The sequence below is a fragment of the Mercenaria mercenaria genome, chromosome 1, assembly GCF_021730395.1.
Source record: "Mercenaria mercenaria strain notata chromosome 1, MADL_Memer_1, whole genome shotgun sequence".
Classification (NCBI taxonomy): domain Eukaryota; kingdom Metazoa; phylum Mollusca; class Bivalvia; order Venerida; family Veneridae; genus Mercenaria; species Mercenaria mercenaria.
In genome coordinates this window covers 85,087,536-85,108,788 of record NC_069361.1, presented here as the reverse complement: position 1 = coordinate 85,108,788, position 21,253 = coordinate 85,087,536, and the positions used below count along the sequence as shown (strand labels likewise).

Below are 21,253 nucleotides of genomic sequence, written 5' to 3'. Positions count from 1 at the left end.
TAAATTATTTAACTGATTTATTCTATATGAATATTTTTCTTTAGTATGGTATGCAAATATTGAACTCAGTTGAAATCTGTTTTATTATATATATGCTATATAATGACTGAATCTCATTACACTGAAATGAAGGTACGCTGCATACAGTTTATCAATGTGATATGACTACGGTCAAACTTTGCTTATGAAACAGAAATATTAAAATAATTAAAATTGTATGTTTTGCTTGACCTTCACATTTTTATTGGTGTGACGTCATTGTCCAAAGATTCATGAATAGCGAATATGCATTTGTTAAAGCGGGATCAGCTGGCCTATTTTAGAAATAAATAAAAATAATAAATAAAACAATCCTTTAATTGATTTGTTCTCATGTAGTCTAATCTAACTTGATTTGTAGCATCTTTATTCGGCCCGCAGCCAACTTTGTTCAGCTGGGACATTTAACCCCTTTTAGGGGCTGCTAGAGCTAAAACTAGAAATGCCTTTATACAGCGTCTCATGACCAACTTGGTGGATCTTTGTCATACTTGGTCTGGAGCATCATTATAAGGTTCTCTTCCAAATTTATTTATATAGGAACTTGGGCCCTATTAGGGACCACTATAGTTAAAAGTAGATATGCCTTTCTTCACATTAACCACTAAAATGTAATGGATTTTTATCAAACTCGATGTGTAACAATATCGTAAAGTCTCCTGCTATTTTGTTACAAATGGGGATAGGGACCAGTTTAGCTAAAAATATAAACATGTTTAATGACCTCTTCTCATGAACCGCTTCATGAATATTCATCAATCTACTGCTGTAATTATTCGTCTAAGGATAAACGAAACAAAATTGCAACCCTACGAAACCTTTGCGAAAAATTAAAAGAGAACCATTTAAATTGTTAAAATGCGGTGTTTAGTTTTGCAATTTGAAAAATGTTGGATGAAAGATGAATGTTAGATGAAAAACTCATCAACTTCTTTCCTTATTACAATTCGCCGACCATCATTTTTAAAGATATTTCTTGTTATAAATATTGTATAATTTATATTTTATCAAGCTCAAGTAGAGACAAATTTCGAAGTGATGGCTATTGTCCAAAACGTTTGCAGAGAATTATACCATTAATTTTGATAAAAGAAACTTCACACTATTGGTAAACAATTATAAAACACAAAATGAAACTGTGATTATCATTTTTTTCTAGGGTGCCTCAAGTAAAAGGATTTATTGTGACAGAATTCTAACTCCAACATTGAAAAATTAAGGTCGAGTCCTGTGGGACTGTTTTAAATTTTGCTCACTTCATTCGAAAATAACCTTGGGGCAGAAGTAAAACCTACCTACATTTCTTCCAGAATAATCTAACGAGTAAAAGCAAAATAGAGAACTTTTACCACTTGTAACTCAGTATTTTTAAGGATGTTTAACTCTGCCACCTTCTGTTTCAGAGGTAAATTCACTTTGAACAGCAAGAAATCACTTATCAAATGAAAAAAATCACTTTTGTACAATAAATCAATAATAAGTCTTGGAAAAAGTAAAAACTTACTAGAAAAAAATGAATATAACGAGAAAAAAATTGGTCCCAGTGGGGCTTGAACCTATGCCCCCTAAAAAATTTAAGTCAAAGTAGGTTTATTGTAGGAACTGAATACTCTTCAAATGGAGGTACACTATTACATGGGTACCTTAAAATCATGTTTAAACTGAAATGTCATATGTCATAATTGTCTTAATTAATTTACATACACACGGAGTTGGTTATCAGCTGTGCAGAATAATTCGCCATCATTTGCGTCCTAATGGAACTATTCCGCAAGACGTTTTACCATTTCCGGTCCTGGCGTGTATAAACAAAGGAGCGTGTCGACCTACCATTTGGCGCCATACATGCGCCAATAACAGTTCTATCATATTTTATCTAAATTTTACAATAAAAGATACATTAGAATCGAAATTAGAGAACTGTTATTTTGCTAAACACATCTAACAAAAGAAAAACGGTATAAAATATTACAACAACCATAGTAAGTAATTATATACTAACGCATATATAAATAAATGAAACTTTATTTGATATCAATCAATAAGAAACGAACAGCTTTACAGATCGAATGTGTATATAATTTAAACTTGACAAACATAGTTTGATTAATTATCATTACTACTATGACTGATTCAAGCATGTTTGTAGAGACTGTTTCTTCCAAAAGTACATCAGTCTCGATGAATTATGTTAAAATGTTTGATTATGAAATGTGCACAGCCTTAACCCTAAATGTTTTCATCCAATTCATAAAACATGTTGCAAATAACATATTTTTCCGGATATAGTCTCAAATGTTTTACAGCTTCAATTAGGTCATGCAGGAATTCAAAATGTGACTAGTCAATTGAATTGTCATTGCAGTGATGAACATAATACAGATGATAACTTTAGATACTATGTATACACTATCTAAGTATATGGAAATGTCAAATGCCTTGTTGTGAAAAAAATGAAATAACATTTCATGAGCTATATTCTTATACATTTGTGCCAGACATTAAATGAGGGTATTCCAGTTCTATGTAGTATGCCTTAAATGGATTTCATATTAACTCGAGCTAAAAGTAGCTTGAATGTACATCTTGAGGCAAGCTTTTTTCAGCCTGATAATTTTATCCAGCCTGGATCTTCTTGAAATTGTCTGAACATTACTATTTCTCAACCTGATAATTTTATCCAGCCTGGGTCTCTTGGAAATTGTCTGAACGTTACTATTTTTCAGCCTGATAATTTTATCCAGCATGGGTCCTCTGGAATATGTCTGAACGTTTCCTTTTTATCAGCCTGATAATTTTATCAAGCCTGGGTCTTCAACGTTTAAACCATTGACACTTTACTGCCACCTGAATTCAATAGTTTTATCGTCCCTCAATAGCCATTATATATTGTACCATTATTTACCTTCAGATTCCTGATCATTTGCAGAAAACAAAGTGAAAGAACAAGAGATGCAACCGCATTTTGTCTTTTTACTTTTGTCATCTGCATCTTCCATAAACGCTTTCAATGTCCTTGGCTTCAGGAGAACCACGTCATTCTTGCTTTTTGAAACTCGAACAAGTTTTGCAAGTTCCAGTCTAAGTGATGATTCTTCTTTGGAGAGTGCTTTCCCTTCGGTCATTAAATCATATATTGAAGAACGCAAATTGCTTCTCTCTGCCTTTTGCTCCAGAACACGGCGTAACGCTTTTTCCATCGGGCCCAATTCTCTTTCATCTGGTTTGTCCTCGTAGTATGACTAAAATAAGTAAATAGTAATTTCTTTACAATATATGTTATGTTTGCAATACGTTTCCAGATTTATTCAGTTATGTATTCGTCTCTGTGACTTGTGTATCAAGACTGATCGGGAAGTCATTGACATGTTTATTATTCAATAATCTGACTTTATGATTGGTCATTGAAATGAAAATGTTAGAATAAAAATTATATTATAAAGTCTACAAAATCACCAAGTTAAAGTGATATACTTTTCATCAAGAGAAATTTCCGGGGTTGTTAAGGACCTAGCTAAACTAAAGTCATTATATAATGTTCTATTCTGTACAAATGACATTGTTTTATATTGGCTTTAATCTTAGTCTATAAAACCTTTTATATGGAAGGTATTGCTTCAGTACAGCAGCTAAAGTGTGCCTGAAGAAGTCCAACAGGGGCTACTTGAGTCTGACCAGGACAGTCGCCAGACAACTTGACCTGTGTCGGTGTGACTTGAAATCGGACAATAATGTTCTTACTCTACAGGAAATATTTAATTCATGTTAATACCTTGATGGATTCGTAAGCGCTCATGAACAGTGCTATCAGCAGATTGATGACAACGATGGTGAATATAGCAACATATGCTCCAATATAGAACCTAGAGAACCACCACACCCAGTTACCCCCGCTCTTGTCAGATTCAAGAATAGCTAATGTGGCATATATTTCATCACCATTTACAACAGCAAACAACGTTTCAGCAGCAGCTTCGGGCGTTTTAAACTTGAACGAAAAATTAAATAATTACATAAAACTATCGACCTTTTCTTACGGTAAGGTGAGCAAATGAATGCATTATATTTGGAAGGAAAATAATTAATCAAAGAGACAACAATTCGTTTCAATAAGTTGCAATCATTATTTGATAAAACAAATGTCATCTTCATGTATGATTCAAGACATGTTCGTGAATATATATCTAAAATAATCAGTAAACAGAACTAAGCTTTTCTGACAGCATTTTATAATGCATACTACTTTATCTGGCTAGTATTATAATTTCTTTCTACAACAGCAAAGTATTTTAGAAGTAATATAGTCTTAAGCAATTTTATTGTCAGACCAACCTTGACATGATATGGAGCCATTACAACATACCCACACACCCAAAAACCAATGTATAACACAGCAACGCATATGAGATATGCAATCACATCCCAGAAAGCACGGTATAATGTGCTAAATAATAGCTGAAATAGAAAAAATTGTATAATCAACTGCAACTGTATGAGCGAGGCGATCAAGATGATAAGGATGATAGAAAACATTCTACTTGGGATTGTTTTCGTAATTATATTCGGCAAAACTTCTCACACAATGGTATTGTAATAAAAACAATGGTATACTGAATTCTCTAGCAAAAACGTCGTTATTGCATCTTACCTTTGTTAAAAACTTAAATCTTTTTTTGCAAAATAAACGGACGATATAAAACTTGTACGTAAAATACACGCACAATGTAATGCTTTAAGTAAAATACACGCACAATGTAATGCTTTAAGTAAAATACACGCACAATGTAATGCTTTAAGTAAAATACACGGACTATATAATGCTTGATAGGTTCAATCATTCTGGATGTTTGGTATTTAAGAGTCATTTTTCTGTTTTAAGATATTTGATAATGTGATGTACACGGAGACGCATGTAATCACAATTAGAAGTATGTCTGTTACATTGTAAATCTAAACAACACAATGCAAAGCAAATCTTACATGGAATTTATTATGGAATTTGAAGAACCGAAGAAGACTGAGCCACGCAAGAACACACCCGACACCGAGCCACACTGTGTAAGAATCCAATACTTCCAGAACCCATTCACTGTGCTTAACAATTATTAAAATACATATATTGTATCTATAATTTTAGTATACTAACAAATCCGGTGTGATATGCTACTTATTTAAATTCAATTTACAAGATTGTAACAAATAAATCATTTTCTAATGAAATAAATCACTTCACTTGATTATTGCTTAAAAGACCAGCCGAAAACATGTATATGCAAACCAAAGTTAAATTAAAGAAATTGTAACTATAGTGTATTACTTAGTGGTGCATAGTATGCTTATAAGTGAAATGAAACAGTTACCACTGTATTAAACACAATCCATACTGTTCCGTACAACGTCATAACGTCAGAAACAATAACTGAAATATCCCAGTGTTTTATAAAACGTAAGTATTCTGATGTGGGTAGATCAATTTCGTCCTTATCAACGGGTCGGTAGTACGATCTGTAGTGTTTCTTCATAAACTGTTTTGTTTTCTTCAACAGATAAATGATTCATAATGAGCTACTAGTACTGAAAATAAGAGTATATGCATAAAACAGAGTTCCATTACCGTAAATAGATGCGACAATCGTTAATTAAAATATTTTTTCGTAAAGTGTTCAAAGGTTTGAATCGTTTTTTTTTTTTTGTTTTTTTTTTTGGGGGGGGGGGGTTGAAAATGTGTAAACCTAGCATTTGTGTTTTGGAAAAAAGTCTTTAAATTCTTAAAATAAATAAAACTGTGACTCAAGGTAGATTATGAATTTCATTAGTTATAACGAAATATCATGCTAATCATCGCTTACTGCCCCATGGGTAACCTCTACACAAAAGCGTTACACTGTTTCTCGCTTTAGGGAAAAGTTTCAATTTATTTAGAAAATTGATTTATTTATGGACCTGTTTGTATAGTTAAGTGTAGTAATACACTGTGTCACTGCACACATAATGGCATATTAGTAATTTAAAGACAGATATTGAAATTCTGTAAAACAGTTCTCTAAATGGAAAAAACGTGTTATTACCTTTACCGACTCATATCATTTTTAAACTCATAAGTATAATGATTACTGTTTTCGTTTCTTACAAAAAATACAAAAAAGATAAAGCCCTTCCCAAAAATATAGATATTAAAGGGAAACAAACCTTTGGATATTTTAGAGAAAAGCATTTAACCCAAAGTAATACGTTTTGACTCATATTTGTATACATGAAAACGTAAGTATTTTTCTAAAATCATTTAAACAAAGATTTATGTTAAACATATTAACAAAAATAATGATTCAAAGTATGTTTTAGCGCAAACTTCTTTACATCATAACAAAAGTATATTTTAACAAAGATTACTGTAAAGTCACATATAAAACATTTAAGAATAAGCATACTTAGTCAGCATTTGGTCAAATAATAATAGTGATAAAAATTGCTCTTTTTCAGCATTCGCACTGACATGGATTTATAAAATGCTGATAAATAAGTATAGCATTTAGAGTGCTTCCTAACCTGGCACATAATCAAAGTTAGAAACCGTATATCATTTTTAGCTAAGCATGCCTGTAAAATGAGAAAAAAAATGTTTCTATAATATTTGAAGTATTTTAGATTTTCGTCCACAATTTTACCTGTTTATCCTTTAAAGAAATATTCTAATATGCTTGGTTCTGTTAAAACATGCTCACGTTAAAATGATTTCACATTAACGGGCGATGCCGTCAATGTTTTTGTTGCGACCAAGAAATAGCGCTTCCGTTTTAGATTAAGGGCATACTAGAATCAAAATAATGTATAGCAAAATCGTGACTTTACTTAAATTAATGTGTGTGTGTTCGGGTTTAACGTCTTTTTCAACAATTTTTCAGTCATATAAACGACGGGCTTCAATTAATACACTCAAAAGAGGTTATACGTGGCAAGAATAATTCACCCGGGCTAGGTATTAATAACGTTAAAAGACGGGTTTTTTAATGGCGGTATTACCTAAATTAAAGGTTTATCAGATTGATCTTTAGTTGAATTCTGACGTTAAAATAGAACCCCATTTCCTAAGCGTTGAATTTTTGCAAAGAATAGTTTGATTAAAACTAGTTAGAAATAGTTTTTATCAGTTGGACAATTATTTCGATAAAACTCTTCTAGCGCGATGAAAATATTATAAAATATGTATACCAAGAAGGTAAAGACTGCAAATAGTATGGTTAACCCCGTAATAATCATCGAGACGATGGTGAATACAATAACCGCAGTACCAAATATTTCTGAGGCATTTTCCAGTTGCCAGTCTGAAATAGGAAACATATCAATCAATTAAGTATAAACATTGCAATGTTTATATATAAAGTATCTTTGCACGGGTGGATGTTTTGATAAGTAACGAAACATTTATCACCGAGCAAATAATTCTTTTTGCATGAGCAGGGGAGAGTGGGCTGAGAAGATGAAATATCGTATATCATTTTTTAAAGCACAGAAAACACCGTAAGATGCCAATATCTGTTTTCATAAACATCTGCATTACTAGTATTTAATTTTATGATTTAAATGCCTTACAAGAATTTCGACATCAAAGAAATTAAAAGCGTGTAACGAATATTCGACTCACTGTATTTTCTTTCATTTTTGTAGCTTATGTATGTCATATCGTATATTTTATTTGAGTTGTTCGTATCGTGTTTTACAGATATAATTACTCGTACTTTTAGTAACATCGTTTAAACAGTCTTTTTTCCTACATGATAAACAAGCAATATGTAACATGTACTCAATAAATGATACACTTCGATAGGGAGAATATTTGATATATCTTAAAGTTTACTTTTCCTATGTTTGAGTTTTTATATACAGTTGCTAATAGAAAGTATGCAAGGTGAATTGTAATTCATGCAAGTGTTTGACTATACCTGATACTGACAGATTCATATTTCGACATCTGATTCTTCTGGAATGCGTGTCAAGATCTACCGTTACCTGACCATTATTATCAAGATCAGAAAATTCCACCTGTAAAAACAACAAGCATGGTATTTATAGTAATAATTTTCAATTAGACTGATACTGTATAAACGTCAAAATTTAATATAAGGTGTTGGTTAGGTATGTTTAAGACAAGAATAATAGTATCTGCTTTTGATAGACCGTTGAGTGCAAAATCTACATTTTACATTCACTTTTGTGGGAGTGCTTATTTATAATAAGAGACTAATCAATGCACATATAACATTATAATAAGCAACGCAAACTTATTTTATAGCTAGTCCAAGTGTGGTTTTGGTACAATATTTACAGTGTATATGAAAAGAATTGGAACCACTGTCTTACCCTTCCTTGCCTGATCAAAAGAGGCGACCAATAGGGTTAACACTTGGTTGCTTCCAGCAAGTATTATAAGTTTTGATTCCATATCTTATATCTTGAGTTATGAAACCAAACTTTTGTCCTGTTTGACGCAAGAAACCTGTATTGTTTTAAACGTTATGGTAACTTTACATTGTTTTTGTAAAAGGTTACTTGGTGTTAAAGTCACAACCCAGAACTCTTTCATTTATGGAGATATGGGTAGAATGAATCTGCAAAATGGCAGAAATTTAAACATTTTAAAATACTGGCTGAAAACCTGAAACTCTAATGAAGACAAATATATTAAACAGGTCTATAATTGTTTAAAAAGTTATGTCGTGTTAAATCCAGAGAAAATAAATTGGGTTTCACAGGTTAAACATATATTATCAAGGTTAGGTTATTATGATGTCTGGCTTTCACAGGGAGTAGGGGATGTAAACATCTTTCTGCGTCAGTTGAAACAACGTATTAAGGACATATACGTACAAGACTTAAGAACAAGTTTACATGAATCGAGTAGAGCTACATTCTATAGAAATATATTTGACTTCAAATTTAATGAATATCTGAATATTGTAACTATAAAAAAAATCGGATTGCACTGTCTAGATTAAGACTAGCCTCTCATAGACTTCCAGTGGAAACAGGCAGATGGAGAAAACCAGAAAGTATCCCTTATGACGACCGTAAATGTACAAGGTGTAATGCTCTCGAGGACGAATATCATTTCGTTATAGAATGCCAGGATTTCTTAAGCCTCCGAAAACAGTATATAAGAAATTATTTCTAGCGCCATCCTAGCTTTTTTAAGTTTTTACAGTTACTTAAAAGTGATAATATCACTGATGTACGTAATTTATCCATTCATATATACAAAGCTTTTGAAGTAAGAAATAATACAAATAGGGTCTAAAAGTAAGTAGACGTACACATGTGATATACATATAACTGTCGTCTTAATTTTCAGCTTTCTATTTTTGTACAATATAAATGCATATTAACACTAACCTATGTTGAAACAACTATTCCAAACACTATTTGATCTAATACATGCTGTCTCTTTCGTTTAACAATTTATTTAGACAGTGAAACTTGTATCAAATTTGTACTTTTTGTCATCTTGCCATACCATGCTTTAGATTATGAATTGTATAATGATGCTATGCTCATGAATCTTGTCAGGTTTATTGCATAATATAACTATTCTGTAATCCCAAAAAAATCATGAAAATTTATATATGCAAATATAAATATTGTTGGGAGTAAATATGTCTCAACTTAAAACAAAAAAGCAATGTCATATGATTTTGTACGCACCGAACCCTCTATCCTCAGACATGTAGCTTTCTTACTGTCTGCATGGGAGCGAACAGAGTGCAACGTGAAATGTAGAGTTGTAGACAACATTCTGAAACAAGTAAATATTTAAAGATCGCTAATTTCAAATCACTTGCTCTTCGCTGTGACAGTTCGTTGAATGAAGTTATCAAAACTTAGGTTAGATATCTATTCGGTTTTGCAAAATCCATTGTCCATTCTGAAAAAGTCTTCCTCCCTGACAGGCATAACCTTATCAAAACCGACTCAAGTCGAAATCTATTCTTCTGAACCTATATCTTGACACATAATAGCTGGAACATAATTATAGGGTGAGAAATTTTAAATTACAAATGTTAGAATCTTATTCACAATTTATATATAATTTCTATGACACCTACTTCCCTTCAGCTAACTAACCAAATGAGATTGTGATATCACTTATGCGACGTACCTTTTAATTGGCTGTGACAACTGTAAATATTCAAATTCGCGTGATATATTGTAGCTATACAGTGTCTTATTCTCAGGTGTTGCCTTTGATGTCAGGCCTTTGTCGATCGGAAATGTTTTGTCTGGAAACAAACAAAATGAAATTAGCTTAGTAAAAAAGTACAAGCTTTGCATAACATACTTTAGAAGTATGTAATATAGCAATACGCGTTTCAAAGGGGGCGGGTCTAGAGCGCACACCGTCTTAAATCTATCACGTTAAGAAATGCAGTTTTCAGAGGAGAACTGATGAGAACTTATTGCGCAACATTGTCGCAAATTCGATTTTGTATTTGTATGAAAGAGGTTTTATGCCGATCATTTCTCGTGAGCAAGACATTTTACTGCCTTCAATAATGCGTTATTCTTTCTGATATTAATATTCTTCCCGGAGTGGGCTCTAAAACTAACAATTTCAATACTAGTGTATACTTTTTGGATTTACATATCTTTATAATATATAACTGATAAGAGACAAACCACATGCTACGTCGTGATTTCTATACTGTATTCGGTAGGTTTTATAGAGTGTGTAGTCAATGAACATTATAGATTAATTTCAGATAAACTATCTAATTGATGTTAAAATAGAAGAGATGTATGAAGGAATTTGAAGGCTCTAAATACAAATGTAGACTGTCTTCTTTTTACTCTTAGTCAAGTGGTTGAATCTTTGGATTGAGAGACTTTGTTTTTTTAACGGAGAGGTGTTTCGTTTTATTTTATTTTTTTGTTTGTTTTAACTGCCAGAAAGCAAATCCCATCGGGATCACGTTTTTACCTTTAAAATGTGTTTTTCTGATTTCTTACTCGTATTTCTTGAAACCATCTTTATTCATTTACAATGTGATAATGACATTGAACACAAGCCAGGAAAACATACAGAAATGACCGATTTGAAATTGGATTTATCCAAAATGTGGACATTAGACCTTTTATTTTGTTACTCATCGTGTTCCTAGAGATGGTACCTTAAAATTCAAACTCATCTTTACAGGGTTTTTTCAGAGTGAAATGATAGCTAAGTGCACCAATTTTCTAAATATATTTATGGTTTCCCTCTTCTCCATGTCAAAAATAGAAATATTTGATATCTAAAAATGACTTTCTCAAAATATCCGAAGCAAAATGGACAACTCTTCTATTGACCGTTTTTCAAAGGTTTTATTATAGTCTATATCAAAAGCTCCCACAGCTAAATAAATTCAATAGAGTATAATGTAAGTTTACTCTACTTTCAACATTTTGAAAGAGCCTATATTGAACTTCCTTTTGTCTTTTAATAAAGTCAAATTCCAAGACTAGCCAAGAGTCTAAAATGCTTTAAAAAATTCTGAGTGAAAGAGAATGACATGCTCTTTATTATAAGCTTACCAAAATCATACCAAAAATATACCTTAAAGAAGTTATTAAAGATTTTATATTGTAAACAAACCCCTACACCATTTTACCATCAATATTTCCACTCACGAATGCACTCAATTCAGGTGATAATTGTTGATATATTTGTAAATGAGAGGCCCCAACAAAAACCTTTTTCTCAAGTTTTTTAAACAGTATAAGTTTTAAATTAATGTTGATACCTGAAATTATCCGATTACTTTGTTTTCAACAATAAATAAAACACCTTTTAGTTTGTTTAGGGTAGTTGACCTGTCACAAAAATCATCAAATAGAGTAATCTCCATATGCTTTTTCAGCATTTGTTCGTTTTTCAAGGAAAGCAAATGATCGTCCTAGTTCCCTCCAGAGAATGTTTAAATTGAGAATTGCTTAAAATACATTACATAGAGTCATTACCTGTCAGCTACCTTAACATGTAGTAATTACAACCACTACCTTAACACATTGTAATTATTTTTGACGACAATGAATTTTTGTGTTACCAATTTAACTTTTTTTGTTATTTCTCATTGTTGGATATATACATTTTACATTTTGATATATAAATGTTGTGTAAACCTATGTATCACCATTGAGAACAATAAATAAATAACTTTGGCTAAAAGATCAAAACTTAATAACGTTTCTTAATGTCGTTAAATTTCTTCAAAGGAATGTATGCATTATTCTATATAATCTTCATGCATTACTAAACTTTCTATCAGGGCCTCACTACAACTTATAAAATAACTGTCAGTGTAAGTCACGAGAAAAGCGTGCATATTGTATATTGAATACAACGGGATTTAAACAAATGTAGGTCATATTTTGTCTGCCTGATAAGTTGTTTGAAAAAGGACCTATCTGATTTTTGTTTCACTTTTGATCCATGTTTAATGTTGGCTTCAGTTTATTGGTCAATTCAGAGTTGTCCCCCTTTGATTTATTTGGGTAGGTGCCATCTCTAGTGTTCCATATAACCTATACATCTTTGCTTAAATATATTTTATTAATTGAAAATCTGCTTTTTATGTTATTCATGATAGAAGCTTTTTGTTCATTTAACAAATCATTTTGGTACATATAAACACAAACAACAACGATATTGGACGGCAGCATGCATTTCCATTACCATCTTGGAACAGGATCTATCACACCGAGCCTGGAACATTTTGTTTTTGTCGTATTGGACAATTTATCTCTTGACCTGGATTTTTATTGGTTTTTGAGTGTGTTGAGCGACTGTGGAGTTTCCACTTTTTTCTGTTTTATTAGAATACAATGTAAAATTACATGTATCTATAGGCATACATTTCGTCAATATCAGTTGGACTACGGACACATTTTTATACAATCTTGTCAGGCAGACGTATGTTTTTGACAACACGGCAATTGACGTCAGACGACCTTCTCAGCCTTTTCCGGAAGTAAAGAAAATGAAAGTAAACAGGCTAAATTAGGAAAAGAAAGTCGCATTTGCATTGGTCTATTGTCAGAAAACAGAAAAAAATCTGTTAAAGTAATTTATTTAATTATTTTCTATTCACCAGATATGAGAATTCCATCTTCAACATGGGAATCATGAAAACCAGGAAAGTCAAAGTATTTCACTGTCGCAATCATTTTATCGTCAGGTGTTCTGATGTAGTATCCTATTGCTTCTTTTTCTGCATTGTAGTACTGTAATAAATAATGTAAAATGTAGTACGTAAAATACGCATGCCTAAGTTTCTACATAGCGACTAGCCACAGGTTGGTCATATGGGAGATACTTCTTTAATTTTGTTTAGTAATTTAAGGATTTCGAAAAGACGGTGTAAGTTTTAAAAAGACGCACAAGGGGAGGGGTTGTATTTCAAAACAACCGGATATATAAAACTTCTCAGCCCAACTTAATAATAATTACATATAAATAGGTCAACAATAAGAGGTTTATTGGCACATTAGGAAGAAGGAAGTTTTTCTTTCCGAAAACGTGGACCGTTTCACATATATCATAATGACATTGTTTGAAAATAACGCATACGTGAAATATACCAGTACATACATCATAAATGTGTTTTGTCACGTTAAAAGTTACAATTTTTAATAATAAATTATGCTCAAAGATATTTATTTCGCCTTACTTTTTCTGTCTGCTGATTTGGTTTTATATGAAAATATTTTTAAAATCCACACCAATGTTCATGGTTTATCATAAAATAATATATGACAAGAAGACTTTCAAAAATCTTAAAACAGTGTGTTTTGACTTGACGACTCGCGGCTGGCTTATACTTCGTGATGAGATTTATTTCACATAGATATTAGGACACCCTGTATATCAAATGTCACTAGAATTTTTCGCTTATAAAACGTCATATGAAAATCTTATATATATCTTATAATTTGTTCTTCTGAAAAAGTTAGACAGATCAGCTTCGTCATGAGTAAAATTTATAATGTTAAATTCCTTAGATTTCACATTCACATTCAATACTTAAAGGAAGATGTTATACCATGTGTTACATTAAAATCATTATAATTATAGATATGAAAATGACAATTGCGAAGCATTTCTCATAATACCTCCTTAAATTTCACTGCATAACTTTAGAGAATAATAATGTAACTTAAAGCTGACTAACTTAATATTTAATATACATATCCTCCTCACTTGATACTTGAACGCCGGGCAAGATTTACTAAGTGATTGCACTTGTTTTGTTATTTATCCAAGCGGATAATTATGAATGTGAATTTATTCATAGCAAATAAATATATTTATAAGATAAACATACGTTTTGCACAGCGTAGTTAATACCGCTCTCTAGATCACTTATCGTATACACGGCAAAGTCTCCTTGTGCAGGGGGATATGGAAGGGTTTCCCAACCTGTGAATGATAAGACATCTCCGATTTTCGTTTCTACTTGTAAAGCGTTATACAAATTTAAGAAATACTTTTTTCAACAACTTTATCTCTAAATTTCAAATCATGTTCAATACCAATGGTTTGATATAGAACATTCAAAAATAATGCAGTTACATTTAAACTTTCAATTTAAGCTGTAAAAGTCGTAGAAAATCTGACCGGTGCAACAATAAATGACGCGAGTGGAACTTATGACCTCTGACAATACTAATGAGTTAAGAATAAAAATGTGTATTGTTAATGCAGAAGCATTACACGCAATGCTACACATGTGTACATTAGAAATAACACTCACTCGCGTCCCAGTGTTCAAGGAGGAGATGACGAAGGGTGAGGTGTCCCCTATTGACGCTTGAACTGAAGTTACCCCGGTCATATCCAAAGTGAAACATCTGAAGTACATAAAAAAGGCCTAACTGAAAACTACAACTGACTGGTATTGTCTACTAATATGTTGTATCTTTCTAATATTAATACAAAGGTTCAAAACAAGGGTTATATAAACAAGTCATTCGGATAACATCTTTAACCTTAGGCGGTTTCCAAGACGACATGAAATGCGTTGTTTCAATGACTGTAGATGCTGTATTATTAGGTTGTATTAGCCTTGGAACTGTCAAAGGAAAAGCATGCTCTTTTTGCCAATATATTGCAACAGAAGTGAAAACAATTGAAATTGCACGTAACGACATTACGCATTTCTTATATGTTTTCGCAGAGTTTTTCATGTATGCAATGTTAACAATACATCTTACCTGTGTCGTTAAAAGAGCAACTTTAGTTATCTGTATCAAAAAGAAAAAACAGTAGATGAGATGGAAGTAGCACGTGTTTCCCTTCCATTTGAAAGCTGCGTAGAAATAAAGCCTCAATAATCTGCGAAGTCTCCGAGCTTCATCCTCATAATCTGTTCTTTGGTCCGCACCTTCTTTACTTGTCCTGTTCCCATTTGCTGAATAATACAAACATGTATTGTTAAGCTTTAAATCAAAGATATACTATATGTATATATTTAAATATATTAATTTACTTTATCTGTTGAGCTACATTCACCGTTAAGAATCAAGTACAAGGGTCATTCACTTACAAAACACTTCCCGTTTTTAGTGTTTGTATACATTTATGATCTGCATCGCTTTACATGTATTTGGTGTGTAGGAAAAGTACTGTTTATACACATAAAAAGGTTTCTATGAAGTAACTGTTCATATTTGAAAAAAAAATATTTGGGTCTAATGTATCTCTAACAACTAATGTGATATGTTAATTAACACCAATCACGTAAATGCGTTTTACTCTGTAACAAAATCTGCGAAAGGTTCCTTTGGAAGCATAGAACGCAAACAAGCAACACAATAGCAGACTCAGTTCCGCTGAATTGGTAAAGTAGAGGTAATGAAATGAGCGACACCGCTCACGCCCCGATTGCGCGCCGGCTTAAACATCTATTTAATGTGCATAATTTTAGTCATAGCAGCAATAAAAGAAACAAAATTTTTTACCCACTGCCTTTTAACTGCATTGTATAGAACTATTATTTTAATGATTATAATATAACAAACCTTTCAATTCAATCAATGTATGAAATGATGTCTTACCATTATCGGTCAATTCCATTCTTCTAAACTGTATCTCAAAGAACGTTTCCAACTAATCAATTATAGTTTTTTTTCGTTAGCAAAACAAAAGTTTCATTTCATTTATTGCTTTACTCGAGATTTAACAAAGATAAGTCCTTTGCAAATAAAAATATCCAAATGACTAATCTATTGTTCAAAAAAGTTTCTTATAAGCAGAAAACGCTATAGTATAATGCAGTGCCCTAGATAGCTTTCTTCTAGATACGTTGCATACAGATTAATCCAGTTTCGTTTCTAATACGTAGAACACATCGTGACCTATGCTCGAAAGGAAGTAAAGACTTCATACAGAGGAAGCAGTTTAACAAATAAATAAGTGTTGTTTATAACGTTAAGCATCCTGCATCAACAAATTATACACGCTGATTTAAATTGATCTCGTTGATTAGATCAAGTACAGTTAAACGTGCTCAATGCACCACGTCAATTAAGAGACCACTTGCATTAAGAGGTCAGTTTTCAGTTGCTTTTTGTGTAGATTAAGAACATTAAATGTTGCATTGAAATACCATTTGTGTTACGACACCGACCACTTTTTGTCCTTCTCTTAGGTGGTCTCTTAAGGCAAGTTGTACTGTATCTTAACTTTGAGTACAGGTGGATGGTAGTAAGATGATTTGAGGAGTGCAGCCCCTAACCCCACCTCACTACCAACAACACCACCCCTCTCCCTCCCCTCCAACTCCAACTCCAACTCCCTTATACCGCAAGAAATCAGTCATTTCTAGTATTCTTGTACCTTACTGTTCCAACGCATGAAATAGGTTTACTTACAGTTTGTTGTGTCTTAGTATTCCATCTCCAATGTCGCAAACCTCAGCCTCAAACATCCCTGCCCACACCAACTCGGCACATTCTACAACATAACAACTGACCACCATCTCAATCACAAGAAAAACATTTTTAAATTTTACTTCCTCCTCTGATCTAGAACTTCGGGCATATATTGCCCTGCTTTGTGGAGCTCTTGTCATAATCTTTATTTTACCTCAATGATATATTTAAATTAACTGTAACGATCTTTTAAATATACACTGCTTTTCTTTCTGAATATTTTTTTATTGAAAACGATTAACCACATCCAAGGTTGGAAGCCATCATATAAAAACTGCCGTATGGTCAATAAAAACTGTTCAAGAAAATTTAAATGCATGTGTATTCCATAAAATAAATGATAAAGAAATGATGTTTAAGTGATGTAGAAATTTTGTTCTTAAAACAGTGTATTCTTTCCCCATCTCATACAGCTTTTATGTGTTATCTAATACGATTATATTGGCGTAAATTCCGGGAACTATGTTGCTTATTTAGGTAACCAACTGATATAAGTCTTTATCTTCCTATAGTTTTTTTTATCAATTATCGTAACAGTCGCGCCGTGTAGTAGCCGTCTTACCGTATTTGGACTTGATGGTGTTGCACTTTCTGGTTCTTTAGTATCTTGGATCCCATTCAATGTTTCTGTATAACAGTAGGGGAAACTTCCCGTTCGAGAAGTTAACCACTGAGTTTTTCCTTCTTTCTGAATGATCCGTATTCAAAAGGTCCAGTGCGTAAGACAGTGCATGGTATCATTAGATGAAATACACCACTGTAAACTTGAGACATAAATCTAAATTTTTCCTGTTCAGATTTGTTTTTTATTTCCTAAAAGAAATTTTATTTACTATTAAAATTACTTGATTTTAAAGTATTCTAAACTGGAAACTTATATATAGTATATTGAATTGCTTGTCTTTCACAGAGTACTTAGGTTACACAAATGGTACAGATAAAACACTTTTTCTACTGCCCTACTTGATGATTGCTAAAACAAAATAATATTTTCAGATGTTCCAACACGTATCTGTTTATACTCATAAGCAAGCAGTTCTTTAAATATTATTTTGCTTCAAATTATACTTGCTCAAAATCAAGGAAACAGTTTAATTATATTTGATTAAATTTGGTAGAAATGTAAATATATATTTAACTTTCTCGATTTGGAAGTTATGGGAAGCTTTGGCAACCTTGGTATGTCATCTGTCGTTCGTCGTCAAGTCAACAGTTTGACTGGTACTGCTTTAGTGGTCACGGTTTTAGCCTAATCTCAATGAACGAAACTTGGTTAGAAAATTACCCTCACCGGCTTACTAAAATCTCGGACGATAATGTTACTTGGTTACCTTGGCCAAAAATATATTATTTTGAAAACTGGTTTACCTGAGGTCAAAAACTAGGTCACTAGATCATAGAAAAATCTGTTACAGCCTAGAGTCCTGATTTCCTTTGATTTTCTTAAAACTTTCTTACAATTTTTTCCTCTGGTAAATCCAGGCCATACTTGAATTTGGGTTACCAGAAGCAAATAAACTAGGTAAATAGGTCAAAACCTTGTTAACATTCTAATTGCCACAGATTCTGTTTACCCTTTTAAAAGCTTTGTTTAAATGTTTGTCCCTATACAATCTAAAATATTTACATTCGCCCTATTCTTTACCATTGAAACTTTTGACGTTCATTTCGTATGAACAGCAAAAGGAAAGGCGCGAAAGTTACGTCATCGCTGCTTAGTGATAACCAACCGCTCTTTTGACGACGTCCGCGTATAGTCAAGGAGAACGTTCCGTAGATGACGTCGCAGTTGTTCCGTCCGCTGAACAAAATGGCCGGGAAGCTGATTTTTATGCTAAATGCTACAAATTATATGCAATTCATTATATTATATACAGTCCCTGGCTCGCGGATTTTTCAAAGTCCGCGCTTCCCCGCGATTGGACCCTAGCGCGGACAATTTCCTGAGCCGCGGGGATGCGCGTTTTTTCATGCATCTCCGCAATACATTTAACAGCGTCCGCCGCGACCAAATGCAATAAAATCGATTGCGGTGTCCCGCGATGACGGTCGCGGCGCATCGCGATGAAGTGCCGGTGGTTCGCGGTGAATTGCGATGATTCGCCGCGATTTACAGGTAAATGCAGTGGCTTGTTGTTATGTATACAATTAATTTAAAATTTCAACACTATCATGGGATAAGAAATGGAGAAATTAAACAATGTTTTATATTTTTGAATCATTTCTTTCTTTCTACTTCTCTATTTCAGGTGTTATTTCCATTAACTTATATAATTTAATAAATGCAAGGATTATATTTTCAAAACATCAGGGTTATGAAATTTAATGTCATTATGTCTTTGAACTTGTATAATACATGTATATATACATGTTCTACTGTATTATTTGTTAATTTATTTAGACAAGATGAAACTAAATAGTATTTTGTATTTTGCAAGCATTTATATATTCTAACTATTCTATTTCAAGTATAATTTCCATTAAATTCTATAATTTCATAAATGCACAAAAGACTGTCACTGCTTTTAAAATTCCCGCGTTATGTAATTTCATTGGACTCGTATACTATAATTAGCTAATTCATTTTAACCAGATGATTTTGGTTTTGAATAATATTGCAACAATATTTAATAAAACACTATTTATGTTGAAGTAATTGAATATGTTGATGGCTGAGTTGCAAAAATACATCACACATCCAAAATTCGATTTCATTCATCAACGTATTGTGGTCGATAATTGCCCCAAGTGCAATGATGCCCATTTGTTTTAATTCCGAGATATGAATTTAATTATAATTGATACTTATTTGAGTGTTTCATGCTATGTTCTAAATTTTCCATTGATCAGTTCGTTAACCAATAAAGATGTTACTAGTCAAGCATGAAGTACACGTGAAAATTAAAGACATGAAAACAGTCATTGTTCATCATAGTTGTGATATTGTGTTTAACTTAAAAGTTACAGAATTACGCTGGAATTAAAAAGTAATCTATAATGACACTTCGTCAACGAACGAATCAAATTTCGCATTTTCTTGTAAAATACATGTGTGACGACAGGAAACAGATCAGGAATTAAAGGACTTATTAGAACTAACGATGAGGTAATTGAAGATTTCACTTCGTTATCTTATATCTTATTATTTTCCAGGAGTTTTGCATAATATGAGCCGCGCCTTGAGAAAACCAACAAAGTAGCTTTGCGACCTGCATGGATCCTGACCAGCCTGTGCATCCGCGCGGTCTGATCAGGATCTGTGTTGTTCGCTAACTGTTTCTCTTACTGCAGTAGGTTATGAAAGCGAACAGCTTGGATCCTGTCTAGACTGCGCGGTAACAAAGCCACTATGTTGATTTTCTCATGGCGCGGCTCAATTATATAGTGAATTAATTTTTATCAGATATTATCAGATTACGAGTTTAAAAATCATATATTTACAGCTTTCTGTAATATTTTAGTGATCAAGTCTGCTACATGTAAATAAGGCGTTGAAGGTGTTACATAGTGAAATTAATAATATCGAAAATGATTTTATAATGTATATAAAATATCTGCATTTAAAACGGAATTGATTTTCACCCGATAATGTTCATGAAACTTTTGCAATAAAAATGATTGATTTAATAAAAACTAGAAATATATATCATGATAACAGATAAATTTTCCATGGATGCAAAATAAATATCATAAAAATATTTTTAAGTCAGTGCTTTAAACTCCAACAGAAATACGTATGTTTTCATTATATAAACTAACTTTTACACATTTATAACAACAATGTATTTACGTCCGATACCTTCCATTCAGATTACACGCCACGTCTGTATGTCATATCGATAAATATGTTACTCCATGTACTTTACTATTCGCATTATGGTTAACAATTTCGCTTTACTGTATTTTTTAAATTGACGGCATTTTGTTATTATTAAAGATTTTTTAATTCTGTTTTTTGCCTTTCCTAGCCGAAAGTCCAAATTAAATATCCGCATTAATTTCAATTTATTTACTTTTTAGACATAATACCTATTTACGACCGCGCTATATGAAATTTTACCGGTAATTTTACTGAAAATAGGCCGTTTTTAAGTAATTTTGTTTAGTTTAATGTTGATATCTTAATGAAAATGCCCTGTCAATCTAGCTGTATCTATCTTTTATCGATGTGGAAAGTTGGAAGCAAATCTATTGGATAATAAAAGATCTACACGCATTTCCTGAGTACGGGACACCTCAATTTCGCGGTATAATT

The 21,253-nt window shown here is 32.3% G+C and overlaps 1 protein-coding gene across 2 annotated transcripts; it reads right to left on the bottom strand.

Annotated features, from left to right (window-relative positions):
• Positions 1 to 2,048: 2,048 nt before the first annotated feature.
• Positions 2,049 to 16,422, bottom strand: LOC123531835 (mucolipin-3-like). 2 transcript variants are annotated; one of them, XM_045313108.2, is made up of 14 exons: positions 16,123 to 16,422; positions 15,280 to 15,476; positions 14,820 to 14,916; positions 14,391 to 14,485; positions 13,158 to 13,290; positions 10,190 to 10,310; positions 9,736 to 9,826; positions 7,980 to 8,079; positions 7,249 to 7,361; positions 5,400 to 5,576; positions 5,020 to 5,133; positions 4,372 to 4,494; positions 3,812 to 4,027; positions 2,049 to 3,281 (listed from the first exon to the last, which is right to left on the bottom strand). In XM_045313108.2, the coding sequence occupies exons 1-14, from the start codon at positions 16,139 to 16,141 to the stop codon at positions 2,937 to 2,939; spliced, it is 1,941 nt and encodes a 646-aa protein (XP_045169043.2). In that variant the 5' UTR covers positions 16,142 to 16,422; the 3' UTR covers positions 2,049 to 2,936. The 2 variants fall into 2 exon arrangements, with proteins under 2 accessions (XP_045169043.2, XP_045169051.2); XM_045313116.2 differs by lacking the exons at positions 5,020 to 5,133; positions 5,400 to 5,576.
• Between the last annotated feature and the right edge of the window lie 4,831 nt (positions 16,423 to 21,253).